Source organism: Erpetoichthys calabaricus, chromosome 4 (genome assembly GCF_900747795.2).
Source record: "Erpetoichthys calabaricus chromosome 4, fErpCal1.3, whole genome shotgun sequence".
Lineage (NCBI taxonomy): Eukaryota > Metazoa > Chordata > Cladistia > Polypteriformes > Polypteridae > Erpetoichthys > Erpetoichthys calabaricus.
Window position 1 is genome coordinate 72,588,379 of NC_041397.2, and position 15,540 is coordinate 72,603,918.

At 34.6% G+C, this 15,540-nt stretch overlaps 1 protein-coding gene across 1 annotated transcript; it reads left to right on the forward strand.

Annotated features, from left to right (window-relative positions):
• The first annotated feature begins 13,765 nt into the window (after nucleotides 1-13,765).
• On the forward strand, nucleotides 13,766-15,337 carry LOC127527533 (protein ZBED8-like). Its single transcript, XM_051926596.1, is given in 2 exon segments — nucleotides 13,766-14,886; nucleotides 14,888-15,337. Coding segments are annotated over 2 exon segments (1,488 nt in total). The 5' UTR covers nucleotides 13,766-13,848.
• The last annotated feature ends 203 nt before the right edge of the window (nucleotides 15,338-15,540 follow it).

Sequence of the window (15,540 nt, forward strand, 5' to 3'; positions counted from 1 at the left end):
AAGTTAAAGAAAAGGACAGAGAGAGAAGGGCAGGAACTGATAGAGCTGGTGCAAGACAAAGAGGAAGAAGGCAGATGGGAAAGTGAGCCCAAGTGAAGGAGTGTGTGGCCAGTGCCGAAGAGGAGGCTGTGGGTCACTCCTGTTGAGCGCCATACAGTTCAGGAGCGACTATGTGCTCAGTGAAGATGTAGAGGGTCTGGCGGTGGGATTAGAAGCAGGCTCTGAGCAGCACCCATTGGAATATTGAGGGATTGCAGATGGGGGCATGGGCCAGGATTAAGCATTGTCTAAGTGTTAACATATCCTTGTGCTGCGAGATCTGAAGAGGGTAAGCCAGGGAGATATCGGATTTTACAGAGTAAGAACCATAGCTTGGGTTGTGTTTTAAGAACAATTTTTTAATGCCCAGGATTTTTAACCTCATTTTAAAGGATTATTTATTGACTTATTTTAACCTCCACATTAACTCTGGATGGATCTCCCAAGGCTAGATAGAGATCCAAGGAACACCTTCCATGCACCAGCCTGAGTCAGGACAAGCCACCTGGAGGACAAACCTACTTTTTTCTTCTCTTCTGACACAGATGTTTCCTTTGGTGCTAATTTTTACCTTACATATCCTCACAGAAAATATTGTTTAAGGGTTTTGACTTTGGAACAAAGGAACTTTGAAACATTTTTTTAAAGCTTTATATCCAGACATTCCTATTCATTTATATTTTCTATAATTCATTTCATTATATCTTTGCTACTGTTATTCTGTTTTAATATAAATTGCCTTTAAAATTTCTTTGTTTCATAAAAATATGTCTGCACATCATGAGCAATTGAAATAATAAAATAAATAGAGGGTGCCCACAGAGTTAGTGACTGGAACCTCCAATAAACTGCAATGTGAAAAGAGCTAAACAGAATTTGGTTAAGGAGAATTAACCAATGTGTATCAAACTTCATTGTCAATATATCCAGGGCACCTGTGTTAATTGCTCATGCCAAAGCTAGTGAGTACTGAGTACTGATGAGTGATAGACTATGCAGGCATCATTCATATTCCAAGCTTAAGTGGATAGCGTTGGTGTATTTCTGTCGATATGAAAAAATGTGTGGAGCTAAGGGTTTGTAAGAGTAGACCAACCTGTAAATAATTTGGCGAGTCCCATTCAGGCCATGACAATACATTACATAATTCATTTACTTGTCTCCACATTGTGCATCATTGGACACAAAGAAAGAAAAAGCCACAGACACCAGGGAAGAAGAGTGGACCAATTAAATTATTTTATTACTGACAATAATCATTCTTATCCTAACAAAAATATTTCACTCTTCTTCGGTATCTTACAATGTTGTGTTTTAAGTTATTGAAATGAAACTAATTAAAGTTTTGCCTAAGCAAAGGATTTCAAAACATTTTCCAAAGCATCCCTTATGTATGGAATAATCAGGTCCACCTAAACCACTGTTTCCTTTCCTCAGTCTCTGGTGGCTACAATTACTTAGTCAAAGCCAAATTCAGCTTCAGATTGAATGTGTGTCTTAATTAACATTCAGTTCCCCTCTTTCTGAATTAATTGTGTCAATCTAGAAAACAAAAACATGACTTGTTTTGTTTATTATATACTGCATGTAATTGTTACTTTTCAAGGAAATGCTTAGAATTATTTAAAAACAAAAAGTGAATGAACATTCTTATTATAATGTGACTTTAAACTGAATGAAATGCAAAGGAAAATTGGTTTGAAAAGTCCATATTATTACCTGGAAAAAAATCTTTCTTTCTTATGGAAAGTTTTCACTTGTCATTTCCTCATGGAATTCAACTGATTGCCATTATGTTCTATGAGCCATGAATCATTCATGTGTCATTGTCAATACTTCTTTTCTCTCTCTGTGTTGTTCCTTCATGGGATGCTAAAAAGAAATTTTATACAGCATATGTATAACTTAAACAAAGTAAAAAAAAAATCATTTTTAAATAATGCATCCCACTTAACAAACAATGACATTTCTACACTATTGCCCAACAGTATGTGATGTTCTTGATATTAAAAGATAATCAGTAAGCTATTTGAATACTGCGAAAATATTATGCTAACCATACACCCATGTTTAATTTAATTTGCTTAAATTCAAAACTGTTAGCTGTGTTTAGTATTTGGGATTTTTCTTGTCTTGGACTAGGTTTTCATTTTTATGTAGATGATAATCAACTCTATTTCAATGTTAAAAGTTAAACTTCATCAGAGCTTTCTCAGCTCACAACTTGCCTCAGTGAAATTAAAACCTGGATGCAGGTTAAACTGCAAATTGGCATTAAAGTGCAACTTACGCAAATGAGCTCCTTTTCAATCACTCTTGACGATGATCTCATCAGACCTTCTTCTAATACAAAGAATCTTGGTGTCATTTTTGACTCACATTAAGAAACTTTCTTGCTTCCACCTCTGTAACATATTCCATGTTTGCTCTTCGTCTCCCTTACTAATGCTAAGAAACTTATCCATGCTTTTATCATATCTCACATCAATTATTGTAACTAATAATCTTATATCTCAGCTCCAGATGATGAAAAAATCTGCTGCAAAAGTCCTTACACAAACCAGGAACAGCAAGCAGGTAACAACCATCCTGCTTCGCCTTCACTGGCTCCATGTGTCTCACAAGATTGAATATAAAATTCCATTAATAACCTACAAATCTTTAAGTGGCCTTACACCGGACTACATCAGTGACCTTCTCCATCACTATGCTCCTGTTCACCCATTAAGGTCCTCTGATTCTGGCAATCTTGTTGTGCCCCATACTAACCTGCACTCTATGGCTTACAGTGCCTTTAGCTGTATAGCACCGAGACTTTGGAGTGACCTCCCAAAATTAATTAGATCAGTAAACTCAATTCATTCTTTTAAAAAACAAATTAAAACTCATCTTTTCAGGAAAGCGTTTAACTTAACCTAACATTCTGCCCCTTCTTTCTGTTTACCTCTCTGTCCAGATATTCAGTAGAATTTGTGTGTGTGTGTGTTATATCACAAATTTTGTTACTTGTTCAGGCTTTTTTTTCTAGTATTGAATTTACTCAGGTTTATTGCATTTTATTCTATTTAATGCTTTGTATATCCAGTATTTATCTACTTTAGTGTTCTATGAAGAAAATATTTATATCCAATGTTACATATACCCTGTTGTTCTTTCTGAGACTCTGTGAAGTGCCTTGGGCATGATGCTATATAAATGAATTGAAATGAAACACTGACAGATTGATATTATATATACTGTACTTCTCTAATATAATAATATAGATTACAATTATGCTGCCTGTACAAGATAATATTACTAAAAGTTTGTAATAAGAGAAAGTATATAAAATGAATACATTTGCAAAGTGGGTGCAGGATAGATGCTGAATCTGGGTATTGCATTAATCTCAGCCTTTCTTGTGTGAACAACTCACTGTTTGTTTTCTTTGTGTTAATGACCTTTAATAATGTTTTGCTTGAATGAAATTCAAACACAACTGATCTGAAATTGTTACTTCCTTTCAAATCTCCATTTATTATCAGTGATTTAAAATATTGAGTGCATCCATTTTTCTCATGCACCCTTTTCCTAAACTTCTTTACAATATTGGAGTATGACATGCTGTTGTTTCACAACCAACTTTAAACATTTCTTTCGTTATATTATTAGATCTAAAAGATTTATTCATTTTTTGTGCTGCTAGCTCTTTTGATTTCAGACAACATGCTGTACCACTGTCCTTTTTTTCATTACCATAAAGCTCCTGGCAGGATTTTAGCCAGTGCTTCACAAACGTATGTAACCATAAGCTGGCAACTGTCCATTGTTATCTGCAATAACCATTGTTCTGCGTTTAAACTTTCTTATTAACATTTTGTATTACCATTTTCTAGTTCATTCTGCAAGTTGTTTTTATATGTTATTTCTGTCTCTTGTAGTCCATTCCTGAATATTTTTCTTTAGATCTTTATACATGATATGATAGTAGAATATTTTAACCTTTTTGCCTCCCCCTTTCCCACCGTTGCTATTAATGTTTCTTATATTATTGACGATTGCTTCTTTGTTCTGCTGCTTTGGGAAATTAATCTTTCCAACTCCTGTAAAATGTTTCTTTATATCTTCCCTCTCTTCATTGGATATTTTTTCACAATTGTTACTAATTCAATGTTTAAAAACAATTTTAACTGCCAGTGCTTTCCTGGGTCTTCATCCCAGGTAAATTTGTTGAACATACGAGGTCATGGTAATCTTTCATTTTAATTTTTCATATAAGAATTAATGATCTCTGCAGCTATCTGCACCTGGATATGTTTTGCTAAATATTTGCCATCTGCTTGAAATATGGTAATCATTTATTTCTTCCCGTGCTGATCCAGTGATACCCACATGTAAATTTTTCTGTGTAAACGTTGTATTTGTAATAGCTAATGGATTATACTGGCTAAATTCAGTGAGATGCTCTCTTGCTTCCTTCTGTATATGCAATCCTTACTGACCTTTGTGTATTGGTATAATTTGTCCTCTTTAACCTTGGTGTTGAAATCACCACTGATAACGAAAATGTCACCATATTTTATTGATTATATTCTGATTGCTTTTGACTGATATTATATAGAATAACAGCTTTAGCTGCTTCGACCCAAATAGCTAATGCAGCCTGTGAAAAATTCACATGTCCTGAGTAAAACCTATGACAATCCAGAAGAAATCATTCATCTGAAAGCTTTAAATTATGTACATTGTCAGTTCCTAAATGCTGTACTTTTTTAAGGTGAATTTTACTACCAACAGTCTGAGTAACCACGATCACGGTACTTCCTTCTAATGAACGCTTTAATTTTACTATTTTATTAAAAGCTTCATCAACTATCAAGATAATGCCTGAGTTCTCTCCTAGTTCTTAGGCTATCAGTCACCCTGAAAGGTCACTCAGTAGTTTACATCATATTAACTTTTCTCTGTTAATTCATCCCATTTTTCTGGAAGAACAGTACAGTAGATTTCTACCACCAGTCTGCCAAATTGTGAACATCCAAAGCTCTTGGGTATACCTATACATGCAAATATAGTGTAGTTCAAGATAGTGGATGTGTAGGATCTTGTAATGGATCAATTGATATCTCAGCCTTCAAGAATGTACTGTACTGGTATATTTTAAATAGGTGTTAAACCACACAATGAATAGATTGTTACTAGCAGAAAATTTGTAAATTATGAGATCCAGAAATAATTTAGCGCAGGATTTCATCTCTAGGGCCAAGCAATTAGAAATTAATTTCAGTCTGCTTCCTACCATAATCACAAAGTACATACTGTATATTCACAACTTAGCAGCAAAATTTAAAGTTTACTAAAACCTACCATCACTACTACTGTTTTCTTAATATTTTTTCATTATTTTTAATTAAATTTACTATATAGTTCTTTGAGCTATACTAGTATCCCATCTATGGATAGTTGTCATTGTAAGCGTATTGATTTTCAAGATAGGTTCAGATTCTTCAATTACCCTGACCTAAAGAAAGCAAATTAAGAAAATATAAGGAAGGCTGTTTTTACTGTTTGACATTTAAAGGTTTTATTGGTACGTATGGCAATTTAACAAAGTGATTTAATATTGCTGTCTGTTGAGAACTTTTTATGCTAAATGTTTTTATTTGTCTAATAATTTATCAATAAAATTATGTTTTACTTTTGAGCAAATGGATAATGTGTGAACTTTGTGAAGATGCTCTGATCTAAATATTTTCCTTAGTCAGAGTAGCTTGCTAAAAAAAAATTAAATTTTTATCTTTTCATGTTAAATGTTAGCAATCTTTTTTCTTAGAAACGTACTAAATTAAATGACAAGGTCTATACACAATACTATCACACCAGCTATTAAAATGAAAATTGCAAGGAACATCAATGTGTTTTTTTTTTAAGTCCATTAAACTAGGAATGCACAATAAATAACAGTAGCACATGTCCATGCAAAACTCATAAAATGATTCAGGCAATATAGACTTTAACAATATTCCACACCAGTTTTGCCCTGTGAAGTGTACTGAAATGTTTTAACACATAAAAAAGATTTATGACTCACATTTGAGCTGTCCTTTGTCTCAGGCTTGTTTTATTGCCAGGTATTTTGATTATTTCCTGAGGTCATGACCACTAATGCGTTACTTTTAATTACATATTTAAAAGATATTGCATAAAATTAGCAATGCATCTAGATCAAAAATGGGAAAATGTTATCAACAAAGATTAAGAGTAATATATAATTTTTAGAAGAAAAAAATTATATTGTTAATTTGCTTTAAATAAGTCTATATATTGTTTTGTGTCATAGTGTTAAAATAAAAGCAAGAATGTTTACTTAGAATAGCCTATCTGTAGTATTACCTGATCAGATTTTTATATAGAAGTAAATAATGAGTTGCTTAAATAAAATGAGCTAATTTGTTATATGTGTAATGGAATAAATATATCAGTAAATAATGATTTGCTTAAAATTAATTAGTGCATCACCCAATTAGATGTTTATTTTTCTTATTGAGCATACATTCTCAGAATTGATCAGTCCTAAAGATTTATTTTAGAGTTAGCTGAAAGGTTTTAGAATTTTTTTATAATTGATTTAATAAGTGATAACTGCGCTTATTCACATACTGATCAAGAGCTTTAATTGTTACAATAAATACATTATTTTTGCTTACTTTATGCAAAAAAAGATTATTCAAATATATACATCTTTTCATTTTTTTAGAAAAGCGCATTTATTACGTAGCTGTATTTTACAAACTGGTGAATGCTATAATGAAGCTACATATATTTAACATTAGTGTGCTGTAACGTAATGGTTTATGGTTGTTAGCAGTTTCTACTCTTTTTATATTATTTGGACTTAAAAGAGCAAAACATAATATCAAACAAAAGAAGACCCACAGTATATGTCACATTTAGCCCTTCATAGCTAATGTGTGAGAGTTGGAAGTTTTGCATAAAAACCAGAGGTGCATGCAGTTGAATGAGAGTTAGCTTGGCAGATTTCAGTGGGAGAAAGACCACAGTGAACAGGAGAAATTTTCCAATAGGCAAATCACTCCAGGTGTAAACATGCAGCAAAATAAGAAACCACCAACACATTTGAAAAATTTTCAGCTCTCTTTGATTTCTTTATTCTTCTTACTTGGTTGGAGACACACCTGTTCACTGGAGAATTTGAGCATGACTAACTCTCAGCCTTTATTTGTTTTAATTTTCCACTTTGTCACTGAAAAATAGATTGAGACTTTGATATACTTCATATTTCCTTTATTGTTCAAATAAATTGTTATTTAGAGACTAATTAAACTTTTAATTTTATATGTTGTTGTCGGTCGAGGGTATGACAGGAGTCAAGAAATGTTGCGGTGCCAACTGGGCCACCCCATTTACTTGGTTAATAAAGAAATTGAAAATGGCAGAATAACAACACAAAGTTTAACCTTTGGCTGAGAATCTAAAGGCTCAGAAGAGTGGTCTGGTTTCAGGGTAGGACCTCCAAAGCGCGAGTCATAAATCTCACGAATGGGACGCCACCTTCTGGGAGCGCCATGCTTTTATAGCTCCTGGACTGGAAGGGACAGGGTCATTTGCCCTCAAATGGTGTCTACTCTAAACTGTGGCTGACAAAAGAGAAAGGGGAGTTGGTGATTGCCCCCCCTGCTAACGTGAGTGTGGTTATCTCTGACGAGCCTAGAAGGTGACATTCTGATGCACAGGCAAGTATTGACCTCTTCTGTGTCATTAAATAATTAAGAATTCAGAGAGTGAACTGTCAATGTTGTGGTTTAATGTCTAGTACCATAAACATTATTTTACAGTAAATTCCATATATTTTTACTTTCCTAATAACATCCTTGACCTAAATATATTTCATTATAAAAGTGGTTATGGTTTTGACTGGTTAAGAATATCCCATAAAGTTTGAATAGATTTTAATCTATCATACAGAAAGAGCATCAGTCAAAATTAGAGCACTTTTTGTTTATATTGCCACAAATGCTTATTCTTAATGTTTGTGACCATTGCTATCCATCATTACATCAATGATCATCTCTTAAACTTGCTAGTAGGCTCAGTAGGTACCAACTGACCTATTCCTGTGGGACTGATAACAAATGATTATGCCCATTCTATCATTAATAACACACTGATCCACTGACTACAGTTTATAGACAGCTTTTGGACTAATTAAAAGGTATGTTGTAAGGAAAAACAATACAATTAAACCTCCATCTATTTTCTACACTTGCTAATTCAAGTTTGGGGCTGCAGGGAGCCTGTTAATTGGACGATTAGGCTTTGCAGTTGGCATAAAATACACATCTGTACTGCAAGTGAAAGATAAAATATCCCTTTAAAATAAAGAATAAGTAGACTTCTTTTAACAACCAATGCTTTTAACCACTTCAGTTTATGTGTTCTTCCATAAATCTTTAGTGGTTTCACAGTACAAATTATATTTTCACTTTCAGGAGCCATACTAATGCATTCCCACAACTCATGTTTTGTTTTATTTTAATCTGTAAATGTGTGTTTATACATAATATATTATAGGAATGACTTAACTTTTAACGTTATGTTTACAACTGAGACATTTCATCAGACTGCAGATTAACTCATTTTTGCCATAAAATGCACACTCACAAAGTGTAATAAATTATATCAGTATTGGTGGGGGCAGCACTATAGCACATAGTAAGAGATTAAAAATTTTGTGTCTGAGGTGGCCAGCCATATATATTCCTGTGACTCATACCTTGGTTGCCTACATATATAATTTATGATATTACTGTAGATGAATGCATACTGTATGTACAGTAATAATAAATGTTTTCAACCATCTAGTTGAACTGATTGTAGTATATGCATACTGTATTTCATGATACTGTACAAATTAAACATACAGTATAATACATTGTTTATTTTGATGTGATTAATCCTTTATTATCATAATTAATTTAAACTGATTGTTGAAGAAGACTGTAATTTAAAACATTTAAATGTTAATGTTGAAATACTGAATACTAATGGATTATACTTAACATAAAAATAACTCCTTATGTTTTTATGTAAATATTTACTTAAATGTAAATACTTAATATGTACTATTATATTCTTTATTAATTTATATAATTACCAACTAAATTTTGTGTTTCGGTGTTTTAAAGTTTTAATCATTCATGTCGTATGACCTTTTTTCCAAACAAGTGTTTTTTTCCCCCCCGAGGGGCTTTTCAAACATTAATTTCCCATTAACCTAATGCCCTAACTAGCTTTCTTCCAGAAGAGGCAATGTATTGATAATATCATCTACAAAGGTTTCTGAATCAGGCATCTTTACATAGTCTTCTTTAGACTTCTCCAGTTTGTACTTCACAAGTTCCTGAAGGACACATAGCAAAATATCCCTTTTTATGTACATTTACATCATAAACAATTATGTCATCATGTTTTCTAAACTCATCAATATAACATTTTTTTAAAAGTCACTGCCTTTTCTACTAATCCCATTTAATTTAATATTCTGTCAATGACGAATAACCATAAATATTGGAACCACAAAAAAAAAAAAACATGCACACCCATTTGTCACATATAACTGTTAGTGATCAATTGTAGCAATATGTTTTCCTCTTCAGTTAATACTAGGCAGGGATAATGTGTTGATTCAACGACAAAAAAAATAAAACAAATATTAAAATAAAAACTAAAAATGAAGGTTACAAGAGACCATTAAAGATCATCTGAAATCATGTGCACTGTTTAGATGAGGTGAATAATTAAGATTGCAAGAATAAATATTGTAGGTAAATATGACTATAAAGAGTAATATACAGTGGCGTAATATCTAAAGATGAATAATGCCTTAATCAATGTTACTGCAATTGTGCGCAGTGTGGATGAATTTCAATTAAAAAAAAATTAAAGGCAGGAATTTTGTTCTGGGACTGTTTCACAGGAAGGGAAATATGACATTGTATGCTTAGCTGCTTGTTAGTGTGAAATGAAAGCTTCATGATTATAACATGGAGCTGGAAAGGCCACCCTATCTTGGCTCCTTCTTGAGAATATGCTGATGCTTTGCGGTACATTGTGGCATTGCCTTCTTTGCCATTACATGTGAGACTTTCACATTGGAGAGCAGAGCGTAAATGGAGAAAAACTAAATTGATTATCCACTATGAGGTTAAAATAACAGAATACAACAATATTGTCCATCTAGAGAGGCGGTGTTATTTCTCTAGAATTATAAATAACAATGCTAGTAATCCCAGAGTCTTATTCTCTATAATTGATTGTCTGCTAAACTCAGGTCACTGAATGGAATGCCTCCAAAATACTTCCAGTGGAACTTGTGAGGCTGTTGCTGTATTTTTTAATCAAAAAATTAATGATATTAGAAATAATATAGTACATCTCCCCAATACTGATCCTCTTAAACCCTGATACTCCATTATAAACAAATTAAATTCTTTCACCAGGATAGATCTACCTAATTTATATAAAATAATTTCTCAACTGAGATCCTCCACCTGCATCCTTGACCCAATACCAACAAGTTTTTTTTCAAAGAAGTATCCGGTGTGCTAGTTGATAGTATTCTTGACATAGTAAACTCGTCATTAGATACAGGGGTCTTCCCAAATAATCATAACTCTTCTGCTATTGAAAGTTTTAGACCTATTTCTAATCTGCCTTTCTTAAGTAAAATTCTAGAGAAGTCAGTCATTATGCAGCTAAATGACCACATCAATAAACATGCTATTCTTGATAAGTTTCAGTCATGTTTCAGAACAAATCACAGTACAGAAACTGCACTCATTAAAGTAGTAAATGACTTGCGGGTAAATGCAGACAGAGACCATTTATCTGTTCTCATCCTCATAGATCTGAGTGCCGCATTTGATACCATTGATCACAATATTCTTAGAAATCACCTTAGTCAATGGGTGGGCCTCTCTGACAGTGCCTTAAATTGGTCTGAATCCTACCTGGCAGGCAGAAAATTCTTTGTTAGTTGTGGTAATTATACGTGAAAGACACATGATATTCTCATGGTGGTCCACAAGGATCTATCCTGGGTCCACTGCTCTTTTCAATTTACATGCTTCTGTTAGGTCAGATTATCTCGGGACATAACATGAGCTACCACAGCTATGCTGATGACACACAACTGTATTTATCAATAGTGCCTGATGGCCCTGACTCTCTTTATTCACTGATACAATGTCTTACTTGTGTTTCTGAATGGATGAGTAGTAATTTTCTCAAACTAAATAAAGAGAAAACAGAAATTTTGGTGATTGGCAATAATGGATAGAATGTGGTTATTAGAAATAACCTGCGGTGGGCTGGCGCCCTGCCCGGGGTTGATTTCCTGCCTTGCGCCCTGTGTTGGCTGGGATTGGCTCCAGCAGACCCTCGTGACCCTGTAGTTAGGATATAGCGGGTTGGATAATGGATGGATGGATGCTTTATGATTAAAAGTCAAGATGGAGGTAAAGAATATAGGGGTAACTATTGACTCTGACCTGAATTTTAAATCGCATATTAATCAGATTACTAGGACAGCATTTTTTCACTTAAGAAATATAGCAAAAGTTAGACCTCTTATAACATTGCAAGAAGCTGAGAAATTAGTTCATGCGTTTGTTTTCAGTCGGCTAGAATTCTGTAACGCACTCCTCTCAGGACTACCAAAAAAAGACATCAATCGATTGCAACTAGTGCAGAATGCAGCTGCTAGAATCTTAACTAGGAAAAGAAAATCCAAGCACATTTCTCCAGTTTTGATGTCACTACATTGGTTACCTTTGTCATTCAGAATTGACTTTAAAATACTGCTTATGGTTTATAAAGCTTTAAATAATCTCATTCCATCTTTTATTTCGGAATGTCTTACACCTTACACTTCAAATCGTAACCTTAGATCTTCAAATGAGTGTCTACTTAGAATTCCAAGAGCTAAACTTAAAAGAAGTAGTGAGGCGGCCTTCTGCTTTTATGCACCTAAAATCTGGAATAGTTCGCCAATAGGAATTCGCCAGGCTAATACAGTGGAGCACTTTAAAACACTGCTGAAAACACATTACTTTAACAAGGCTTTCTCATAGCTTCATCTTAGTTTAATCCTGATACTCTGTATATTCAATTAATTATCATTATTATTCATGGTGGCTCCAAAATTCGTACTAACCCCTACTTTCTCTTCTGTTCTCTTTCCGGTTTTCTGTGGTGGCGATCTGCGCCACCACCTCCTGATCAAAGCACCGTGATGTCCCTACATTGATGGATTAAAGGCCAGAAGTCCATGTGACCGTCATCATCAAGTCCTTCAATGAGAACCCTGAAAGCAATGAGGACTGATTGAGGTTATTTATGTTAGGTAGAATGCCTAGAGGGGGCTGGGTAGTCTCATGGCCTGGAATCCCTGCAGATTTTATTTTTTCTCCAGCCGTCTGGAGTTTTTTTTTTTGTTTATCTGTCCTCCCTGGCCATCGGACCTTACTTTTATTCTATGTTAATTAGTTTTCCCTAATTTTAATTCTTATTTATTTTGTCTTTTTTCTCTTTCTTCATCATGTAAAGCACTTTGAGCTACATTATTTGTATGAAAATGTGCTATATAAATAAATGTTGTTGTTGTTGTTGCAGCTGTAGGCCTGAGCTGCTGTCTTTGACTGCATAGTTAACATCAACCCCACCACAGTCAAAATAAAATTGCAAAATTGCTTAGGAAATTAAAATATGAGTTTCTTTATGAAACTGAGCAAATGTGCCTTTCACTGTTTTGTCCATACAGTCAGTGAGGAGAGTGTCCATTATTCATCTTTACCAGACAAAAACCTCTACTGCTTTTTTTTAGAATTCAGTGTCACCACTAACTCCTGGCTCTGTCTGCATCACCTAGGTCTGGGTCCAACTTCTCTCTGTATTAGACTCCTTACTGCCTAGAATTTGGATGAACACTCATCAAATGAGATGACTACAAAGTTGATCAATGACATACAATTTCCCATCGGGATTAATAAAGTATCTATCTATCTATCTATCTATCTATCTATCTATCTATCTACTCTGGTTCCAGGTATGTTTACAGGTATGATTCAAGTTAAGCTGATCTCATATACAGTATGGAAACAAAAAGGATTCATCAGTAGCTAAAACTGCAGAAGACTGTCTTATTACAAATGAATATTGATGTAATACAGCGCTTCCCGATTGGGGGTGCTTTGGGGTGCGAGCAACTGTTGCTGGGGGTGCCAGAATCCATCGAGGAAGAAAAATGAAAAACATTATTTGTACAAAATCTTAATTTACCTATCCATTCCTAAATAATTAAATGGGCAGGCCATTTCGTATCAGTGCAATACGCTGCTTGTTAAAACGGATGACTTCCGCTCTTACGCGCACTTAGTGATGCGTGGGTATTATGAACTATCGTATCTGTTCAAGCTCTATTTAAATTTTAAATATAAGTAAGTTTTATTTAGTCGACAGAAATATCTTTGGTAGGAATATAAGTTAAATTTAGTCATCATTGCATAAATTTTTCTTCACCATAGAAATTTAAAGACTAAATTCAACTTACATTCCTACCAAAGATATTTCTGTCGACTAAACAGAACCTACTTATATCCAAATAGAACTTGAAAAGATATATTTTTTCGAATCTGATTTTAGATCGACTTGACGCGCACTACATCAAACCCGCATGCTATTGTGCTCTCGCCTGCCTGCCTCAATAAGTCACCGTCGCTTCACTCTTACTTTTTTACCGTTCATTTAATTATGGCTAGTCGCGAACAAATTAGAAAATGGAAGGAGGATTACACTGAGTATGGCTTTACCAAAACAATTATTGATGGAGTAGACAGACCGCAGTGCGTGCTTTGCAATGCAATATTTTCCAATTCTAACTTGAAGCCATCAAAGCTCGGTGAACATTTCCAAGTTAAACATGGTGGAAACACGAGAGAAGGGAATGATCTTAATTCCTTGAAGGCTAAAGGGGCACGCTACGACATTAAAGGAACGCTTCTGAAGTTAGGGTTCGCTCCTGTGGATAAGCCCCTGCTTCTGGCATCATTCAAAGTTGCATACAAAGTGGCAAAAATGAAAAAGCCGCACACTGTTGCAGAGACTCTTATCAAACCATGTGTTTTACATATAGTGAAGACTATCCTGGGTGCAGAGGCCGCACGGAAAGTTCAACAGATTCCTCTGTCAAACAATGTTATCCGAAGTAGGATTGATGACATCGGCACTGATATTCTCGATCAAGTGGTTTCGGACATCAAAGCTTCCCCCATCAAGATCTCAATTCAGTTAGATGAATCGACAGACATCAATAATTGTAGCCAACTCATCGTTTTCATTCGTTATGTAAAGGGGAATGCCATCGAGGAAGAATTCCTGTTTTGCAAATCACTCGAAACAACGACAACTGCAAGGGATGTTTTCAATACGGTGAAAAGCTTTTTCAATACTAACGAGATTCTGTTGCAGATTATTGGATCTATTTGTACTGACGGTGCTCCTGTTATGTTAGGAAACCGATCTGGCTTTGTTACTCTTGTAAGAAATGAAGTACCAGAGGTGACGGTTACACATTGTAGCCTTCATCGCCAAGCTCTTGTGTCAAAGACCTTGCCGGTTACTTTGAAAAACGTAATGGATTCGTGTGTTAAAATTATACATTTTATTCGTGGAAGAGCTTTGAATCACAGGTTGTTCAAAGCGTTTTGTACTGAACTTAATGCTGCTGCTTCTATTCTCTTGTTTCATATGGAGGTCAGATGGCTTTCTAGAGGTTGAGTTTTGACAAGGTTTTTGTTTTTTTCAGCTCAGAAAGGAAATCGAACAGTTTCTACGAGAACAGAAATGTGACCTTCTGCATTCTTTTGAATTTCCTTATTTTACACCATTGTTGGCAAACCTGGCAGATATTTTCCAACATCTCAATGATTTGAATTGTTCGATTCAGGGAAAAGAAATGAATATTGTGACCACCTGCGACAAGCTGTGTGCTTTCAAGAATAAGTTGTTGTTGTGGAGTTTACGTATCCAGAATAAGAATTTCGCTAATTTTCCTTCGCTGGACGAAGTCATTGTGGAGTGCAGCAGCTTAAATTTTAAAGACAGTGTCAAAGAAGAAATCAGTCAGTACCTGGAAAGCCTAAAAGAGTCATTTGACGGTTATTTCTGCCCAGGAGATCTGGAAGAATCAGAAACCTGGATTGTCAACCCCTGCTTTCAAATTAGAAAAGATGAGAGATGAGGATGAAGACAAAGAACATTTAATTGAGATGCAAGCATGCCAAGTAATGAAGCTGCTTTATGAGTCCAGTTCACTCAAAACCTTTTGGTGCAGTGTTCAAACTGGGTATCAACTCTTGCAAAAAGAGCATTGAAAGTCCTTGTCCCATTTGCCATCACTTGGCTATGTGAATCGGGATTTTCATCTCTACTGTACATCAAGAA